The sequence below is a fragment of the Setaria italica genome, chromosome V (genome assembly GCF_000263155.2).
Source record: "Setaria italica strain Yugu1 chromosome V, Setaria_italica_v2.0, whole genome shotgun sequence".
Taxonomy (NCBI): Eukaryota; Viridiplantae; Streptophyta; class Magnoliopsida; order Poales; family Poaceae; genus Setaria; species Setaria italica.
In genome coordinates this window covers 26,560,949-26,577,759 of record NC_028454.1, presented here as the reverse complement: position 1 = coordinate 26,577,759, position 16,811 = coordinate 26,560,949, and the positions used below count along the sequence as shown (strand labels likewise).

General features: G+C 44.8%; 1 protein-coding gene and 1 pseudogene across 1 annotated transcript; both read right to left on the bottom strand.

Moving 5' to 3' along the window:
- Nucleotides 1-251: 251 nt before the first annotated feature.
- On the bottom strand, nt 252-3,661 carry LOC101773270 (mitochondrial carrier protein CoAc1). Its single transcript, XM_022826769.1, has 7 exons — nt 2,565-3,661; nt 2,380-2,465; nt 2,090-2,300; nt 1,749-1,878; nt 1,100-1,284; nt 872-1,003; nt 252-640 (listed from the first exon to the last, which is right to left on the bottom strand). The coding sequence occupies exons 1-7, from the start codon at nt 2,736-2,738 to the stop codon at nt 533-535; spliced, it is 1,026 nt and encodes a 341-aa protein (XP_022682504.1). The 5' UTR covers nt 2,739-3,661; the 3' UTR covers nt 252-532.
- A 7,880-nt stretch (nt 3,662-11,541) lies between these two features.
- On the bottom strand, nt 11,542-14,303 carry LOC101772855 (annotated as a pseudogene).
- Between the last annotated feature and the right edge of the window lie 2,508 nt (nt 14,304-16,811).

The window sequence follows — 16,811 nt, the reverse complement described above, 5'->3', positions numbered from 1 at the left end:
AGGGGCCGATCAGTAGTTTCAAACAGGAAAAACAGAACTGAATATATCACCAAATGAACTTCAGGGAAGAAGAAATAAATCTTCCGGTGCTTCTGGCAGAACAAACAGACTCCAATCAAATCAGGCTTTGCAGCAGCTCAAATCAAATCAAGCTTTGCAGATTCTACTGACGGAACCCATCAAGACTTCATCCTCGTCTTTGCTATCCTTTGCTCCAAAAACATCATTCAGTCACAGTTGGTAATACTAGGTTAAAAAATTCAGATCAGAATCTCCAATCATGGTACTAATCTTGTATAGTTAATGTACAGCAATCTCATGTAGCCATTATATTTACGGTTACAGATCACAAGTAGCATAATTGATTTTATGAGCAACTCAACAGAAAGTTACAGGCACAGATCCAATTGACCTATATACAATAATTTGCATCCTGTTCAACACAAGGATAGGATTCTTAACAAGAACCACAATGCCACAGACTAGAGTTTCTCAATTTCATTGGCCCTAACATAAGGAGGCAAACATTGCTTCATTTGTTAGCACCTGATGATGCATGGACTCTCTCTCGGGGAGGAACTCCTAGCAATGTCTTCATCATGTCATATGTTGTGAAACCGATTGCTACGGAAGGAACAACCTGACAAATTATAGACAAAACTTGACATTTATGACAGTGCAAGATGAACATCCATGTTGTCGCTGTCACTCATAAGTCATAATTGCAAACAAGTAAAATAAAACAAGGAGCAACTAAATATGAGTGTTTGCATAAACAGATCTGTCATTTTTCACCTTGCAAAATTTGCAATTAGTTACTCATTTTTCAAATTTTGGCTTTTGGAAAGAAAATGTTGGTCTGGCTTATTACCTTGACATAGTTAAGGCTCAAGCCAGCAAAGAGCTGTCTCCACCCTTGGCACCTAATGATGAGCAAGAGACCCTGGAAAGTTCCTCTTATACGGAACCCATCACTTGAATTTTGAGGCAGCTTGCTTTGAACCTGAAGACAGAAAGTCTTGTGAGTAGTGACCAAACAGATAATGCAATCAAAACTACAGTTTGCATATTATCTATTGATAGAATATAGGAATCTTACCTGCATTTGCCTCCGGACAACATCCAACGGATAAGTGAGGGTTTGCCCAAATAGACCAGCTAAAGCTCCACAAGAGAGCTTCAGTATAACAGATTTCTTGTAATCTTCTGGAACTCGAGATTTCAGATCTTCATATATGTAAAATTTTAAGCCAGCGTATGGAAGAATACCAATCAGAGTTGGGCCTGTAATCGATTAAAATAATTTTGAAACCTCCTCACACGCATTGCATTGGATGGCCTAAATACGTAGCTCAAATAATGTAATGAGAAGTTTCAGGATATTCATGTGGTAGCTCAATAGCTCATCCTAACTAATATGTTTAGCCCTGACAACTGTGAGAAAAGTCAATTGTATTTCAGATCACCTGCAAAACCAGTGTCGATATTTCTAAAGCAACAAAATAGTGATGCCCCTTTCATTGACACCAAAAAATAGAACTGAAGAAAGCCTATTTGGCACCAAACTACCTTGACACATAGCATCTTGTTACAACGTAAACAAAGACGTGCAAGCGTGCAGCATTAACAGACATGGAAGTGCGGAAAAAGATTTTATATGATAGCTTGTTGCCCACACACTAACGAAGCAACAAACACTGTTACTTCTAATCATAGCAAGGAAATGAGACCGAGAGGATAAGACATACCTACTCCACGATATAAAGATCGTGCACCTCCTTCCTTGTAAACAGTCTTGAAGACATCTTTTATACCGTTATATGTTTGTTGTCGACCAGAATTTCCCAAAGCATTGCCAGATTGGCCCACATTTGAAACCTTGGAGCAAACGTGAAGAAATTAGTATAAACAGCCTTGAAGCAATCATTGGTAGCAACAATATACCAACAGCCAACATGGCATGAACAAGTAATATTGCTCAGAGGATTGTTCCAGCAATACTACTATCAATGGAGACCCTTCATACCTTCACTACAATCAAAGGAACGAATGAAAAAAAAATGTATCAGTGGGCATGCTAATGCAATACCTGGTATGCCAGCTTGGTCCTAGCCAAGTCTAATGGGTATGTACACAAAACTGCAGTCCCACCAGCAGCTGAGCCAGCTAAAAGATCAACGACGGGCCCTGTACCTACTGATGGAGCAAAATTGTTCAATATCCAGCACCTATACTGCTCGTATGTCATGTAATGCAATGCCGCGTAAGGAACAATCCGAAGCACACTTGCACCGTTCCCTCTGCATGGGCAATAACAGAGCATCGGAATCATTAATTCAGTATATACTTAATTCAACAGCAAAAGGCCAAAGCACTCACTTGTAGAAGCCTCGGACTCCCTCATACTGCCACAGCTTCCTCAAGGACTGGAGGATCCCAAGGGACTGGAAACCTTCAGTTCTTGTCTGCAGAGCAAACAGCAGATGTGCAGCAAGTGAGCTAAATATCCACACAATCACCCTAACATTGAAATAGAGAGTATGAGCACTTCAGAAGTACTGAACCTGTAATAAGATCTTGACCCTCTCCAGTGGCGCCACCGCAGTCTTTGCAAATGCACCAGCAGCGCCGCCAGCAGTAAGCTCCTTGGCATAGACTGGGAGCAAGTCCAGAGTGGAAGCATTCACTTGCGCAGCCCCCGAGGCCGACGAGAAGGTGGACTCCTGCGAGGAACCCATCTCCCCAACTGCCCGGGATAATCAGGATGAGTAATACGTGCGCTCCCCACCACCACCACTATGAACATGAAACTAAACTCGGAGCAGGGTATATCTCTGTACAGGGCGGAATGTCCCAAGAATATTTCCCCAAAACCGGCAACACAATCTCTACTTTGCCTCCCCACCACTTGCATTAAACAGCACGGAAATGGAGATCAGAAGATAAGGTGGAATAGAATCCTGCACAGTGATCGGGCGTTAATCGCCCGCCGAACCCAATCTTTACCCTCTTAAGTGACTAAGTGAGCGAAAAGTGAAAGGCAAAAGCGGGGTTAAAATCTAGCGCGACCTGGATCCCCACCCGGGACAGCTTTCACATCCCAAGGAGCAAAACTGTACACTCCCAAGGAGCCAAAAAAAATCACAGTACTCTCGCATCAGCAGGAACCGATCCACAAGCAGGCGAAACTCTCCGATCGATCAAAGAGTCGTCCCCGGGTTCTTCCTAGAGCGCGAGGAGAAGACGGGCGGATCCCGCGAGCCGCCCCTCCGCTCGCGATCGCAGGAGGGCGAGCGGGGACCCCCTAGCCCATGGGCCTGCGGCTAGCTCCGGGGACGGGAGGCGAGAGCAGGGGATAGTAGCAGCAGCCTCCCCGCCGCGGGCGGCGCGGCGGCGGCGGAGGCAAGATCGGGGTGAAGGCGGGTCGAGGCCGGGCAGGTCCCTCGCATCCACCGGATCGCGCCAAGGGACGGGGAGAAAAATACTCATCAAATGCGCGGGCTGTGCAGTGGGCGGGGGCGCAGGGGAGGAGGAACCGGCGGTGGTGGTGGTGGTGGCTGGGCGGCAGCGGATTCGATCCGGCCGGATCCCGTAGAAGAATCGCGAGGCGTTTGGGGAGGGAGGGATATGCCCCGGGCCGCTGCTTCGTGGAAGAAGAGGAAGGGGTGGTGGCGTCACATATTATGATTTGTTTGTTGGTGCTGCTCGTCAAGGACAGCAGAGACAGGTGGCAGCTCCCACGTGGGAAACGGGGATGAGCTTCTAGTAGTCTACGAAGATATACGTGCCCCAAGCTCCACTCTGCTTTGGTGGATGTACACGGGGTGAATGGGTGATGCCGTCTGGTGCCACAAGTGTCAACGAGATACGGGGACGTCCGTGAGAATCTCGCGGTTCGGGGCCCTGTGCGATTTTTGGAACTGATCTCTCTCTTGCAAAATATAAGATTCCCTATAAAAACAATTCCTTTGCAAATGGAGTATCTTTTTTCTTACAATACCATATATGCAACATACATGTACTATCTATGCGCATAATATCAAGATTTAAACTTTACAATATTTAACTAATAATTTAACTATTATTTTTCTATTTTTATAATGTAATGTAAACTCTATAGGGTTGGATTCATAATCAAATATACTCTATAATGCTCTTAAGTTTAGAACTATAAACAATATAATATAAAATAAACAAATGGTCGAAGTGTTATTTGGAAAACCATGCCAAGTTATACCATACTCTCTCCGTCCCACAATGAATACAATTTTAGTTATATGTCTAGATAAATTCTTATCCAGATACATAGTTAAAATTGTAAGGAAGTACCTTTTTATGAGGGAGTATTTTTTTAAAGGGGAAAAGATGCTATGAGAACTTGGCAGAGGCATTTATCTGCTACTGTTCTAGGTGCTTGTCCAGTCATATTGACAGTATCATCAGGAATAAGATGAATAATGGGGTGTTTGGATCTTTAGTCCCAACTAAAATTAAGGTCACATCGAATATTTGGAGGTTAATTAGGAGGATCAAACATGAGCTAATTATAAAACTAATTACACAGATGGAGGCTAATTCCCGAGATGAATCTATTGAGCCTAATTAATTCATCATTAGCACATGTTTACTGTAGCACCACATTGTCAAATCATGGACTAATTAGGTTTAATAGTTTCGTCTCGCAAATTAGCCTCCATCTGTGCAATTGGTTTTGTAATTAGTCTATATTTAATACTTCTAATTAGTAATCAAACATTTGATGTGATAGGAATTTTAGGAGCTCGTAAAGAAACAAACGGGGCCTAATACACGTCTATCTTTTTCTCTCTCCTTTTACTATTCTTAAAGGGCCAACATGATGTTTACCTTTACGAAATTTGTCATTGGACTCGACGAGACTCTTCTGCGGTACTCCTGTTCTGCTATAGTTGAGTCACTAATGCGTGGATTAGACCCACATGTTAGTGGGCTCAACCACAACTACGGAGAGATGTGCTGCAGGGATCTACTTCTCATTAGATTATTGTAGCCGAGTCTTACACACATAGCTAACTAGTAGAGAACTAACCTTCCATCCAGGTGCTTTTATCCCAGTTAATTTTGGATCCGGAACTAAAGTGCCTTAGTTTCAGGTCAAAAATCCACCACCAATAGTCACCGACGGGGGCTCTTTAGCCCCAGTTGTAACAACTAGTGGGACGAGGAGGCTTTTTATCCAGGTTGAAAACACCAACCGGGACTAAAGGCCCCCCTTGAGTCCCGGTTGGAATTACCAACCGGAACTAAAGATTTAATCCCGGTTGGTAATTCCAACCGGGACTAAATGGGGCCTTTTAGTCCTGATTGTGTTTTTAACCAGGACTAAATATCTCCTCGAGCCTTTATCTCCCCCTCTCTTTCTTTCCACCTTATCTTTTCCTCTCCCCTCCCTTATCTTCTCTCCTCCTCTCCCATCCCTTATCTTCTCTCCTCTTCCATGCCGAGCGGCGTGCGAGGGGCACGAGCAGCTGGTCGGCGGGCGCGGAGCATTTTTTATTTTTTTTAACCTTTTAGTTCCTGTTGGGAATACCAACCGGGACTAAAGTGGTCTTTAGTTTTGGGTGAATGATCCGGGACTAAAAGGACTCCCTTGTCTCAAAAATTTAGTTTTGGTTAGATTTTCAGGATCTATGGCCCTGTTCAACCGGACTAATGCCACGTGCCATGTTTTTCCCTCCCAAATTCTCCCAAGTCTGTGAACTTACTTCGCCAGCTAGTAGATTGAGAGGCATTGAGCACGTTGGCTACGTATTTATTGCATATAAAAGGAAAATTTTATGGGATCCCATCATCGCCACGATGGTAATTTTCCCCGCGTGACACGCTCGTACGCAAGCAACGCAATCCCCTGTGCACATCAACCGTGAACGCAAGTTTATCACAACAAACTAGAAACGAGAAATACGGATACACCTGTTGCAAAATGGGATCCAAGCCACCGAGACTTGACTGCAGAGGATCTCAATGCGTTGCGGAGCTTACTCAAACAGAGACCACACGTTTTTTCTCCTACCGATCCAAAGATAAACATTTGCCGCAACACAAGGTAGCTGGACGGCAAAGTGTCTCTCAATTTGGGCCGGGCCGGATTAAGCAGTTCGCTTGCTGGGTCGTACGCAGTTCCGGAAATTGACTATAGCAGCTCGCGACCTCGCGTTAGTTAAACTTCTACTATAACAGCAGAATCTGAAATCAGAGGCATATAAATATAATCTAGTCTAGTCTAGTATCATATCGCTGGAAGGAAAGGGGTACTGTTCACGAACACTGTTTTGTGTACTGTTCACGAATATTTTACCTCCGCGTACTGTTCACGAACACTGTGTATGTGCTGTTCACGAATATTTAATTAATTCCTATTCATATGGCTGAAGAAAAACCGAGCGATGGGAGCCGGCCGCCGAGTTACTGTTACCGTGTTAGGGCTCTTTTGGAAACTCAGAACCCGAGGGCATCCCACTATTTTCCATGGGTCGGAAGCCCACGCGGGCAACTCACCATGGGCCGAATCGACTCCTCATTTGGGAGCTCATTGGACGGGGAGACCAGACCGCATCCGCGACTTTTCTCCGGGGCGAGCCGTCCTCACCTTGAGGGTCCTGACGGCGCATCCCCCTCTGCGTTGCGCATCGTCACCCAGGCACCCCTCCTCCGCGTCCCCGTCCCTGCCCGTGCTCGCCCGCCGCCGCCGCCGCCGTGCTCGCCCCTCACCGGCTTCTTCCTCATCTTCGTCGTCGGCCTTGTGACCGCCACCACCTCCGTCCAAGCTTCAAGATCTACTCCAGGTTAGCTCCAAGAACCCATCCAAGTTCCTCTCCTAGGTGACCCTGTGGAACTAAATCCGATGTGCATTATTTGACCCTGTGTGGCGTGAGAATTTGCTTCTGGCACTTAGAAGTGCCAGATTTAGTTTGTGCAGACATTTTTGGATGATGAATTGACAGTTATCGTTTTCTTCATACTAATTGTTGCTTCTTGCTTACTGCTATTCTATGTTTGCCCTTAATCTAAGGTAACTCAAGAATATTTTTGTAGTTAATGTTTTGCAAATAACTGCAGTCCATATAGTTATGGGTCTGTCCAAAGGGTTATGATGTTTTTGCATTTTGCTTTCTTCTTTCATTTCATTTGAAAGTAGAGTGACTAAACTAAAATTATTGTGGGCGTGCAGTTATTGGTGCATCATGATCATTGACAGTTTCATTGCAAGTTTTCTGGAGGTGGCCAAATCCGCCTTTTCTGGGCATACAAAAGTAGAGTGACTAAACTAAAATTATTTGGACGTGCTTTGTTTGTTTAGTGATTTTTGTGTACAGTTGTGTTGTTATAAAGCTGGCAATTCCTTTTGAAACTTGCATGAAGTTCCCTGCTGTGTGCCTATTATTTCTTATTGCTTTCAACTTGCAAGCGACAACCAGCAATTGGCGTTCAAGTAACATAGAACACATGGGGACTGTGGTCAAGAGTACATACATAGTATTAATTGGGATGATTTCAAGAACTAGTTGCTTATCAGGGCATTATCTATGATAAATGACAACATTTACATTACTCCTAGTCTGTTTGTCATGTCAGTATTTTGAATTTCTTTGCATAAAGATATTTTAATTGACAAGATCCTTCTAAAATTCCTTTTGAGATTGGTTTTTTGTTAACCGTATTAAATCGAAACCATAGTCTTGTCTTTGAAATTTATGTATTTGCTATGTCAAAGCAAAGTTTATATCTATTTCTTTTTTGTTATTATTACTTTAGCAGGAACAAGGACATCTAGTAAAACAGGCTTTTATTTATGTATTTGCTATGTCAAACCATAGTCTTGTCTTTGAAACTTATGCATTGATTTGGGATTATAAGCCTGGTAAACTTATGCTGAACCCATCCATGCTTGCAGTAATTCATTTGCAGCATGTAGTGCTTGTTTTCATTAATTTGGGCTGTCATTTGTAGAAATCATCAATCATTTGCTCTGTCCAGGTCCCTGTCCAGTTCACTTAACTGTTTGAGGTTAAAGCCTGAGCCTTACCATATACATACATATAGATAATGGAATCTTGGGAGGATGAAGTTAGGAGATTCATGCTAGAGGAGGAAGAAGAGGATGACGAGCTATTCCTAGTTATGGTCCCCGCTCTTCAGCGGTGTTTATATAAGGAGAAAAGGCCGGAGCACACCTCAACTCTATCTGGTGCTGAAAAGGTCATACAAATCTTGGAAGGCCACGAGAATTTGTGCAAAGTGGAGTTCAGGATGGAACCTGAGATATTTAGAGTTATAGCAAATTATCTTAGAGTGGAGAACTTATTACGTGACACCCGTGGTGTTAGAGTTGAGGAGCAGCTGGAAATGTTTATGTTCATGCTCTCTCATAATGCAAGCACCGATAGGCTAAAAAAGGAATTCCAACATAGTGGTGAGACAATTCATAGGAAAATAATAGAGTTCTTCGAAATAATTCCAGCATTGACTCATAGATTCTTAAAGCTCCCAAATACGAACCATACACATGTGAAGATTGCATCAGATGGCTGCAAAACTTGGGGATTACATGAACTTTAGAAAGGATCAGATTGGAAAAACTCTAGAAAAGTTAGAAGAGAAGAAAAGACGTGAAGAAGACTACTCAATAGAGAAATGTATTGACATTGTGGATGCCATGGAAGAGCTATCGGATGAACAAAAGGCAGATGCAAATGAAGTTTTCCAAAGTGAAACGAACAGAAAAATATTGGTGGGCACAAAAAACTCAAGTGTCCGGCTGATTTGGTTGAAGAAAAAGATTGCAATGGTATGTTCCCTTTCTTAGTATAAAGCCTCATCTACCAGCACACATTCATCCAAGTTAGCATGCATTCATTCAGGGAAATAACAAGCTTTAGATGATAACAACCTTGGCTGAATAGTAACTTGGCTGAATAGTAACTTGGTTGTGTTTGCATCCATTCCTATCTATTACATGTCTAATGTCACTGATGTTACATGTTTTTTGCTGCAGCTGTCTGCCTCAAGTGCAGCTTGTGCCCACTTCACATGATGAACATAACTTCTGTTTAATCTGTGAGTTATCATGGCTCATGTATATTCTTATATTCTTGCAAGTATTGTACCTCATGTATAGTACTACCTCTTGTCTGACTCACTTGTCATTTAGGTCACCAATAGTCTCCAGGACACACCACTGAACTGATCAATGATCATTGCTTTTCTTTAGCATATGCTATATAAAATTTTGTTTAAAGTGACATGCTGTTGTAATTACTTTTCTTTAGTAAATTTTGAATGACATGCTGTTGTAATTACTTGATAATATGCTAAAGAACAATAGTTTAAAGTGACAGTATAGCACATTGTGAATTAGACCAGTCCTGACATTGTAGGAATACAAATTTGAAGAAAAAATTGAACTGAATAGCAGCCGGCAGTCTTGATGTTGTTCTCAAAATTTTGAAAATGGCTCAACAAGCACCAACCTGTCTTCATATCCTTGCCAGATGTGTATAGAACCCTCATTTTATCCCTTGCTGATGTTATTGATTTTACATTTTTTTTGCTGCAGCTTGATAACTCCAGTAATGCAGCTTTCTATATCAAATGTTGAAGAGAACCAAGAGGCGCACAGAGAATGGTCGGGGGAAGGTCCTTGCTTTCGTTTACTAAAAAAAACTTGTGTTACGTGTCGATAAGCTGTGTTACGTACCTTGCTATGTACCCTGTACGTGTTAGCGCTGGTCGCAAAGGGATTTTTAAATGTCCGCGAGTAATTCTTAAAGCGCAGCAACTTGGTACCAGATTAAAGCACAGCAACAATATGATTGTAGAGTGACCCTGTCTCTGAAGTAATCATGTGTTTGCTGGGATATGTTTTAAATTCTGCTGAGCCTGTTTATGCATGCCACCGTAATTTGTAAACTGGTTTGTTTGTGTCTTAGTTGATATCAATTTCTGAATCATCGGATTAAGTTTTTGCTGTGTTTGAGTGTATGTTTTTGAACCATCAATTTTGATCAATGTCTGAGTAAGGATCGTGGCTTCTGTTCTGTTCTTTTCGAGCACTGCTGCTCAAAATTTCTGTTGCTCAATTTCAGTTCTTGGTTGGTGATCATGTTTCTGTTCTGTTCTTTTCGAGCAGCATGGGTTGTTTGATTTTTTGCAGTAGAAGTGGGTTGCTAGATTGCTCAGCCAGCAATCCCCTAGAGTTGTGCTCCAAACGGGGTGGGGGGAGGGGTGTGTTCTCCCTGTCTCGGTAGGGATGCCCAGCTCTAGGTTAATTTATTGGAGGGGGTTGTGCTGCCTAGGGAAGTTTTGGCCTGAGCTGCCAAAGGAGGCCTTGCTGTTTCTATACGGCAGGAGCAGTGTGCCAGGCGCCCCTCTTGCCCCTCTCTTTCGTTCCCAGATCGATTCCCTGGGCCGTCACATCCTCCTCCTCTTCCCTCTCATCGGGCTTCTTCATCCGTGTGCTGGTGCCTTCCTCCGCCGCTCCAGCTGCTTGGGCCAATGAATTGTCGGTCTCCCTCGAACAAATCGACTCCTCTACTTCTTTCACCACGCCACCCGCATCGCCCCTACGCCACCTTTGCCTGACGGAGGCGCCTCACCCGCACGCCTTTGCGGCCTTGACCAACGGCACCGGCATACTCCCGCTACCCATGGCCGAGGTCACAGAGGCCGTAGATGGATCAATAACATGCGTACGCGACCAGAAACATGAGCAAGACGACACACCATGCCGGCGGTGCCGTCCTTGCCGCCGCTGCCGCAGGCGGTGGCCGTTCCAATGTTCTCCTCCCTAGATGCACCTCTAAGAGCAAGTTTAATAACGCAGCTAGCAAGCGGGCTGTAAGGTTTCTCTCAGTATTTTTTTAGCCCACTCGTACAATGGTTAGCTCTTCACCATTAATACATAGCCCACAAGTCATTCTCACAAAGTTTCTTGGTTTCTGTGCCCAAGTCAGCTGTAAGCTTATAGCCCGCTTCTCCTCTCTCACCTCTTCTCTCTCCTCCACGTCAGCATTCAGCCAGCTTACAGCCCCTCATTATACTTGCTCTAAGGCCCTAACCAACCTGGATCGATTTCACATATGCAGCGATTGGGCGTCATCTGCAGCTAAAGTTACGTCCATGCTGCCCACATGTGCCTTTCAGTGATGCAAGCCCCCTACCATTTGCCACTGCTTGGAGGTCCTGCAGATGAAGCAATCTTGCCTAAACAAGGACGTGTTGCTACCATCGGCATAAATGTTGTTTCCAATTCGTTTGCATTATGTGACAGATTAGCTGCAAACTCTGATTATGAGCCCGCATATTGTGTTGACTAGCCATCTTCTCCATTTGCTTATATGCCGCTAAACTGTTGGAGGAAATGTCAATGTACCATATGGCATCATATTCGACTAAATTTGAGTTGTAGTTGCAACAAAAGACATACGCCTGATCTTTCCTCCTGGTAAGATCCTTTTGTTGAATTTGGATTCTATGCTATAAAAGTAGAGAAGCCTTGGACCTAAGTGACATTATCTTCTTTCGCCTTTCAAAGAGGAATACAACTATGCAAGGATCAGCAGTACAATACATGACCTTGCTTGCGGACATTCAGCTACATAAAGATCATTGCAATCGATGTGACAGTAACAATTCGTACTCTTTGCTAAGATAAGCAAGTATGTGTGTCTATGTCTCTATGATGCTGCTCCTCCGACCCATAGTCGTTGGAAACTTAAAATTCATCCTGTATTTTGTAGTCCAGAAAAATGGTGTCCTTCGATGAAGTACCGGTTGTATTTGCACACCTATAAGTACATTGTCATGTAACAATGGCATGCGCGAGCGCTCTACGGGCACGGCGTAGCGCGCCTGCCGTCCTAGTTAGATACATCTCCCAGCACTGTTTCGGGTAGTAGTAGTATGTTCGAAGCGGTAATCTGCATACCCCGCACCCAAGAGGGATCTGGACTTCAAGGACTTGTCCAAGATGCTGTTCACTCGTCTCTCCAGTTCCCGCGCTTTCTCCTCCAACACCTTCTTCGCCTCCAGAAACTGCAGGTTCAGCTTCCACCAGGCCCTCTGGCTGTCGCGATCCCGCTGAATGGCACGGGCTCTTTCTTCCGCGCTGCCGTAGGGAGCTTGGAACCGGACGGCGGGCTCGTCGTGAGTGGGGTGCTCACCGAACTGCGCAGCAAGAAAAACCAGAATGGAAATTTCAAATTCCTTACACGCGCATGCAATTCAGAAAGAAATTAAAGAGTAAATGGAGATCAAGAACATTAGGTTATTAGGTTACCCGAGATGTTTGCAGGTATTGGTAGATCCCTTGGTTCCTCTCGTTTTCCGGCGGGCCGCAGTGCGGGAGGCTGGCGTCGGGGGTGGAGAGCTTCTCCTTCACGGTGGAGATGAGCAGATCCACGCGGTCGATCTCCCGGCTGCACTCCTCCATCCAGCCTCGGAGCATCGCGTCGAAGGCCCTGTCCAGCTTGTGCCTGGCGATGCACTTACTTGCAGTCCATGAGTTCCGGGTTCATCACCCGGATCCCCCGGATCCCCGCGTGGGTGTTCACCTTGATGCCGTCCGTGTTCTTCAGCGGCATCTCCACGTCGACGAGGAGACCCACCTCATCGACCGGGAGGTTCTCGGTCACCTGCTCGGCTTGAGCGAGGCTGGAGATAGTCAGGACTTGCTGGGGCTGGGCTATGGAGAGGAAATTGGAGGAGAACGCGCGGGGCAGGATCGGCGGCGGCGGCGGCGGCAGCTTACGCGACGACGGTGAACAGTTTCCCGGTTTATGCTAGAAACACATGCGCGCGGCGTTGCGGCGCGGTCCATGGAGCGAGCCAGCATATATTTGTAGGTTGCGCAGGAGCTGCTATGACTACGCTCGAAGATATCTTTCTTAGCTGACATCATAACAGTGAGGAAATATATACAACAAAAGCTGTATCCTAGGTGCCGTTTTCTTTGTTTAGCTTTGTGAACGGGCTCAGGTAGCTGATGGAGAGGTCTGCGCATATAGCAAATGAGTAACCTCTTGCATTCAAATAATCAGATATAGAATAATCTGTGCGTTGTATCGATGGTACATAGTGAACTCAGGACCAGGCTAAGGCAGGTTAAGGTAAATTGAAACTATGACAGCCTCATTCCCACTATAAATGTGCACTATCCAACCTCATTGTGTGGCCTTTGGGCAGTTTATAGTGAAGGTAGGCAGTATCACAGAGGTATACTTTAACTCATGATAATTTAAGAAAAGCATTGAAGTTGCAAATACTAATCTGAAGAGACAAAACTCTAGTATCACTTTTGAATTATTGACAGCAACTTAGCCTCATGAACCTTTGTTTGCTATTCGATTTTATACACAAAGAATCGTATTAATTGCACTGTGTTTCAGGGTCTCCATTAGGTTCAATCGAAGATTAGAAGGCATGCTACTCAATAAATACTTAACTGGATTAGACATACATTGGATTGGACAAGACTTTGTATAAGGTACCTCTGTTTTGACAGAAGTAAAGCAATTAGCATGGTATGATTAGCACTACAGTTCAACACTTCATAAACACTAAAACCTTGCACCTATAGTCGACACAAATTCAGATTTCCAATTGTTTCATTAGTGTTGGTGGATAGGGAGGGTGTCCACATGTGAGAGACATACCACAAGGAAGCCTGCCCATGGGTCGGCAAGGCATTTGGTCGAGCAACTTATAGGCACGACAGCAGGTATCGCTGCTGGAGCTCCTGCAACCCCTTCTCTTCCCTGCGCTCTTGAACAGCACGAGCGACGTTGGCTGCCTGCTCCGCTGCTCGTTCTGGTATCTACTGTCCGCGTTGATATACATGCCGACCACGGCGACACAACCTGTGCGGGTGCACGCGGCCAAGCGCCGGCGAGTACGCGAGTAACGCGACCACTCAGGCTGGGCAGAGCCATGATAGTCCTCACGGTCCTCGTCGATGTGGTGGACTTACCCCAGTTCTCTTCTTCCGGCTACCGTTTTCACTGGTGCTGGATGAGTCGCGCTTGTCCTCATCGCCGCTGCCGGCCTGCCGCAGTCGCCGACCCGGGCTGGCACCACCTCGTCACCATTGACAAATTCGTGCGACCCCGGGATGGCGCAACGGATGCCGCACCAGAAGCGTGGCCTCAGTAGCCCTTGCGGCCGGATGTGGCAGAGGCGAGCCGCGCGAGAATCCGAGAGGGAGGGAGGGACGGCGAGGAAGAACGAGGTCAGCGACGGCGAAAGCGAAACGTCGAGAGGCTGCGACTCGAGCTCTGATTTGAGCCGCAGATGGAGATCCAAAGGTCGAGAATTGACAATGACGTGGCCCAATGACGTGGCTGGTCTTGGAGGCTGGATTCGGTCTTTAGAGATAACCACCGCGCAGCGATCGCTTGGGCTGGGCCGTCGGCCAACCTCTGCCTTGCAGTTTGCGTATTTTTTCTAGCTAACAAATAAGCCCATTTGAATCATCTTTTGAATTATCGGCCCAGGTAGGTACCAGAAGGGCAGAGATATGGTTCAAGGATGGGCTGCAACTGTTTCTTAATTTAGGTCGGGCCGGATGGACCAGCTCGATTGAGTGAGAGAGAGGTCGCAAACCGTATACACTGTCAGCTCGATCGAGAGGAAACACAAGGACTAAACTAATCGCATGTGAGCCATAGCATCAGTAGCAAATACTCTGGACAGCCTGTCATCAGTGGCTTGTATACATACATAACATACACAAACTTGTCAAGATGGAATACGAAAATAATAGTCTGTCTAAAAAAACTATAGCAAGATGATGATATCAGAAAATGGAGAATATTAGTCAACGCAAATCGGTGTACTAGACATGTAATCAAGATTATCAAAAAGTACAAGGTGGTACTTGACGGGAAATATAAAATAAAATTTATAGTACTATAAAGTAGCTAGGAAGTAGGTGGGGGCAAAAAAAGAGTATTTTTTTTAAAAAGGAAGCAAAGTGATTTCAGAATCTAGCCAAGATTAGTCAAGGCAAATGTGATGTACCAACCCGTGTATGATTATAGAAAGTACAAGATGGCACTTGAGTGAGGAATAAAATTAGCATAAAGTACATGATTGGCCGTTGTTGAATACTGAACTGCAGCTTGAAAAGCGTGCGTCGTCTCATCCTCCTTTCGTCCGTTCAACCAAATCGGCAAGGGCCAACCGCACGCACGCACGCACGCACGCAAGCACACGCGGCCTTGACTGGACCGGTCGTCGTCGATATCCCGTTCCGTCCCCACGCACGGCTACGCGCGGCATCGCATCGCGCCGCACCCCCGCGGTTTCGGCTACCGGCCAAACAAAGCTGCCGTACTATTTGCTTCCTCCGCTTGCTTGCCTCAAATGCTCCTCCAGCTAGTCCTCTGTCTGGTACGCTTCTTTGCTTGGAGTCTCATGAGTTGGGGGAAAAGGAAAAGGATCGGCACATCAGGTCAAGATCGCCTCAGTTCTGAAAAATCCAATCCAAACTGCTTCGAGATATTGTTGCAGGGAACACCTGTTGCTGCATAGCCTGGTAGGTTGATATATGTTGCTAGATACATTATCGCAACAAGGCACTTCCAGTCACAGATAAGTGACGTTTGAAGATATCAACACGTACCATCTTCAAAACAGAAATTGAACTTTAATTTTGTTATTATTTGTAACACACATTAAAAGTACAGTAATAAAACAAACTTTTAGATGCGAAATTAGTCTTGTCATTTTTAAATGCCAAAACTTATTTCTCATTCCATCCCAAAATATAAGGCGCCCATACATTGCAATCTTCAAACTTTGTGATTTTTGACTAATAGAAACTAGCCAAATAATATGAAAGCGACAAAAAAGATTAATATATTGGATTTATATTAGAAATATTTTCTAATAATCAACCTTTTATGGCTACTATAATGGGAATTAACAGTTAAAGTTTGATATTAGACAACGTTTAAAGTCAAACCGTTCATTATAGCTCCGGCGGTGTGGCCGGTAGGGAGATACGTCATACGTGCCTTCCCGGCCATGCATGCACGTTCGTACGAAGGTCGATATGATGTTCAAGTCCTAACTTTGTCCGGCAGGCGTGCATATATCCACCTCTCTGATTTTGGTAACTTCATAAAGCTCTCTCTGTTTTTCCCCTTCCTTTTAATAGAGGAAAAACTTTCCACAAAAATTCCAGGTCTTTTTCCACGTTGACTGGAAAATGGTCGATTGATTCATACTCTCGCAGGTTGCTGCAGCTGTTCAATGTTCTTCGTTGATCAACTTTGGATTCCAGCTTACGGTCAGACTACTTAATGAGTGGTAGCAGCACCAGCACATGCAGGCCAGAAAGAGGGAACAAAGAACCAATGCACGAAACCATGCCGATTCCATCGCATCCAATATCTCACTATTTGTCTTTCTGCCGTGTTTCTTTCTTTTTCAATCCTTGGAGAAAATAAGGCCTGATTTGGTTTAAGCTGCTTATTTTTAAACACCCATCATATCGATGTTTAGATACTAATTAGAAGTATTAAACGTAGACTATTTACAAAACCAACTACATATGCGGAGGCTAAACGGCGAGACGAATCTCTTAAAGTGAAATAGTCTATGAGTTGACAATGGGTTGGTACCGTACATAGTTTCTTTGGACGGACTAACTGGGTTGCAATGTGCTGGTGCTGCTACTAATCATTAGCTGTGTGGTTGGATATGAAAATAGTCAACGGTCCACAAACCGAAATAGGATAGATACATCGCTATGTTGCGCGTGCCTAATTAAG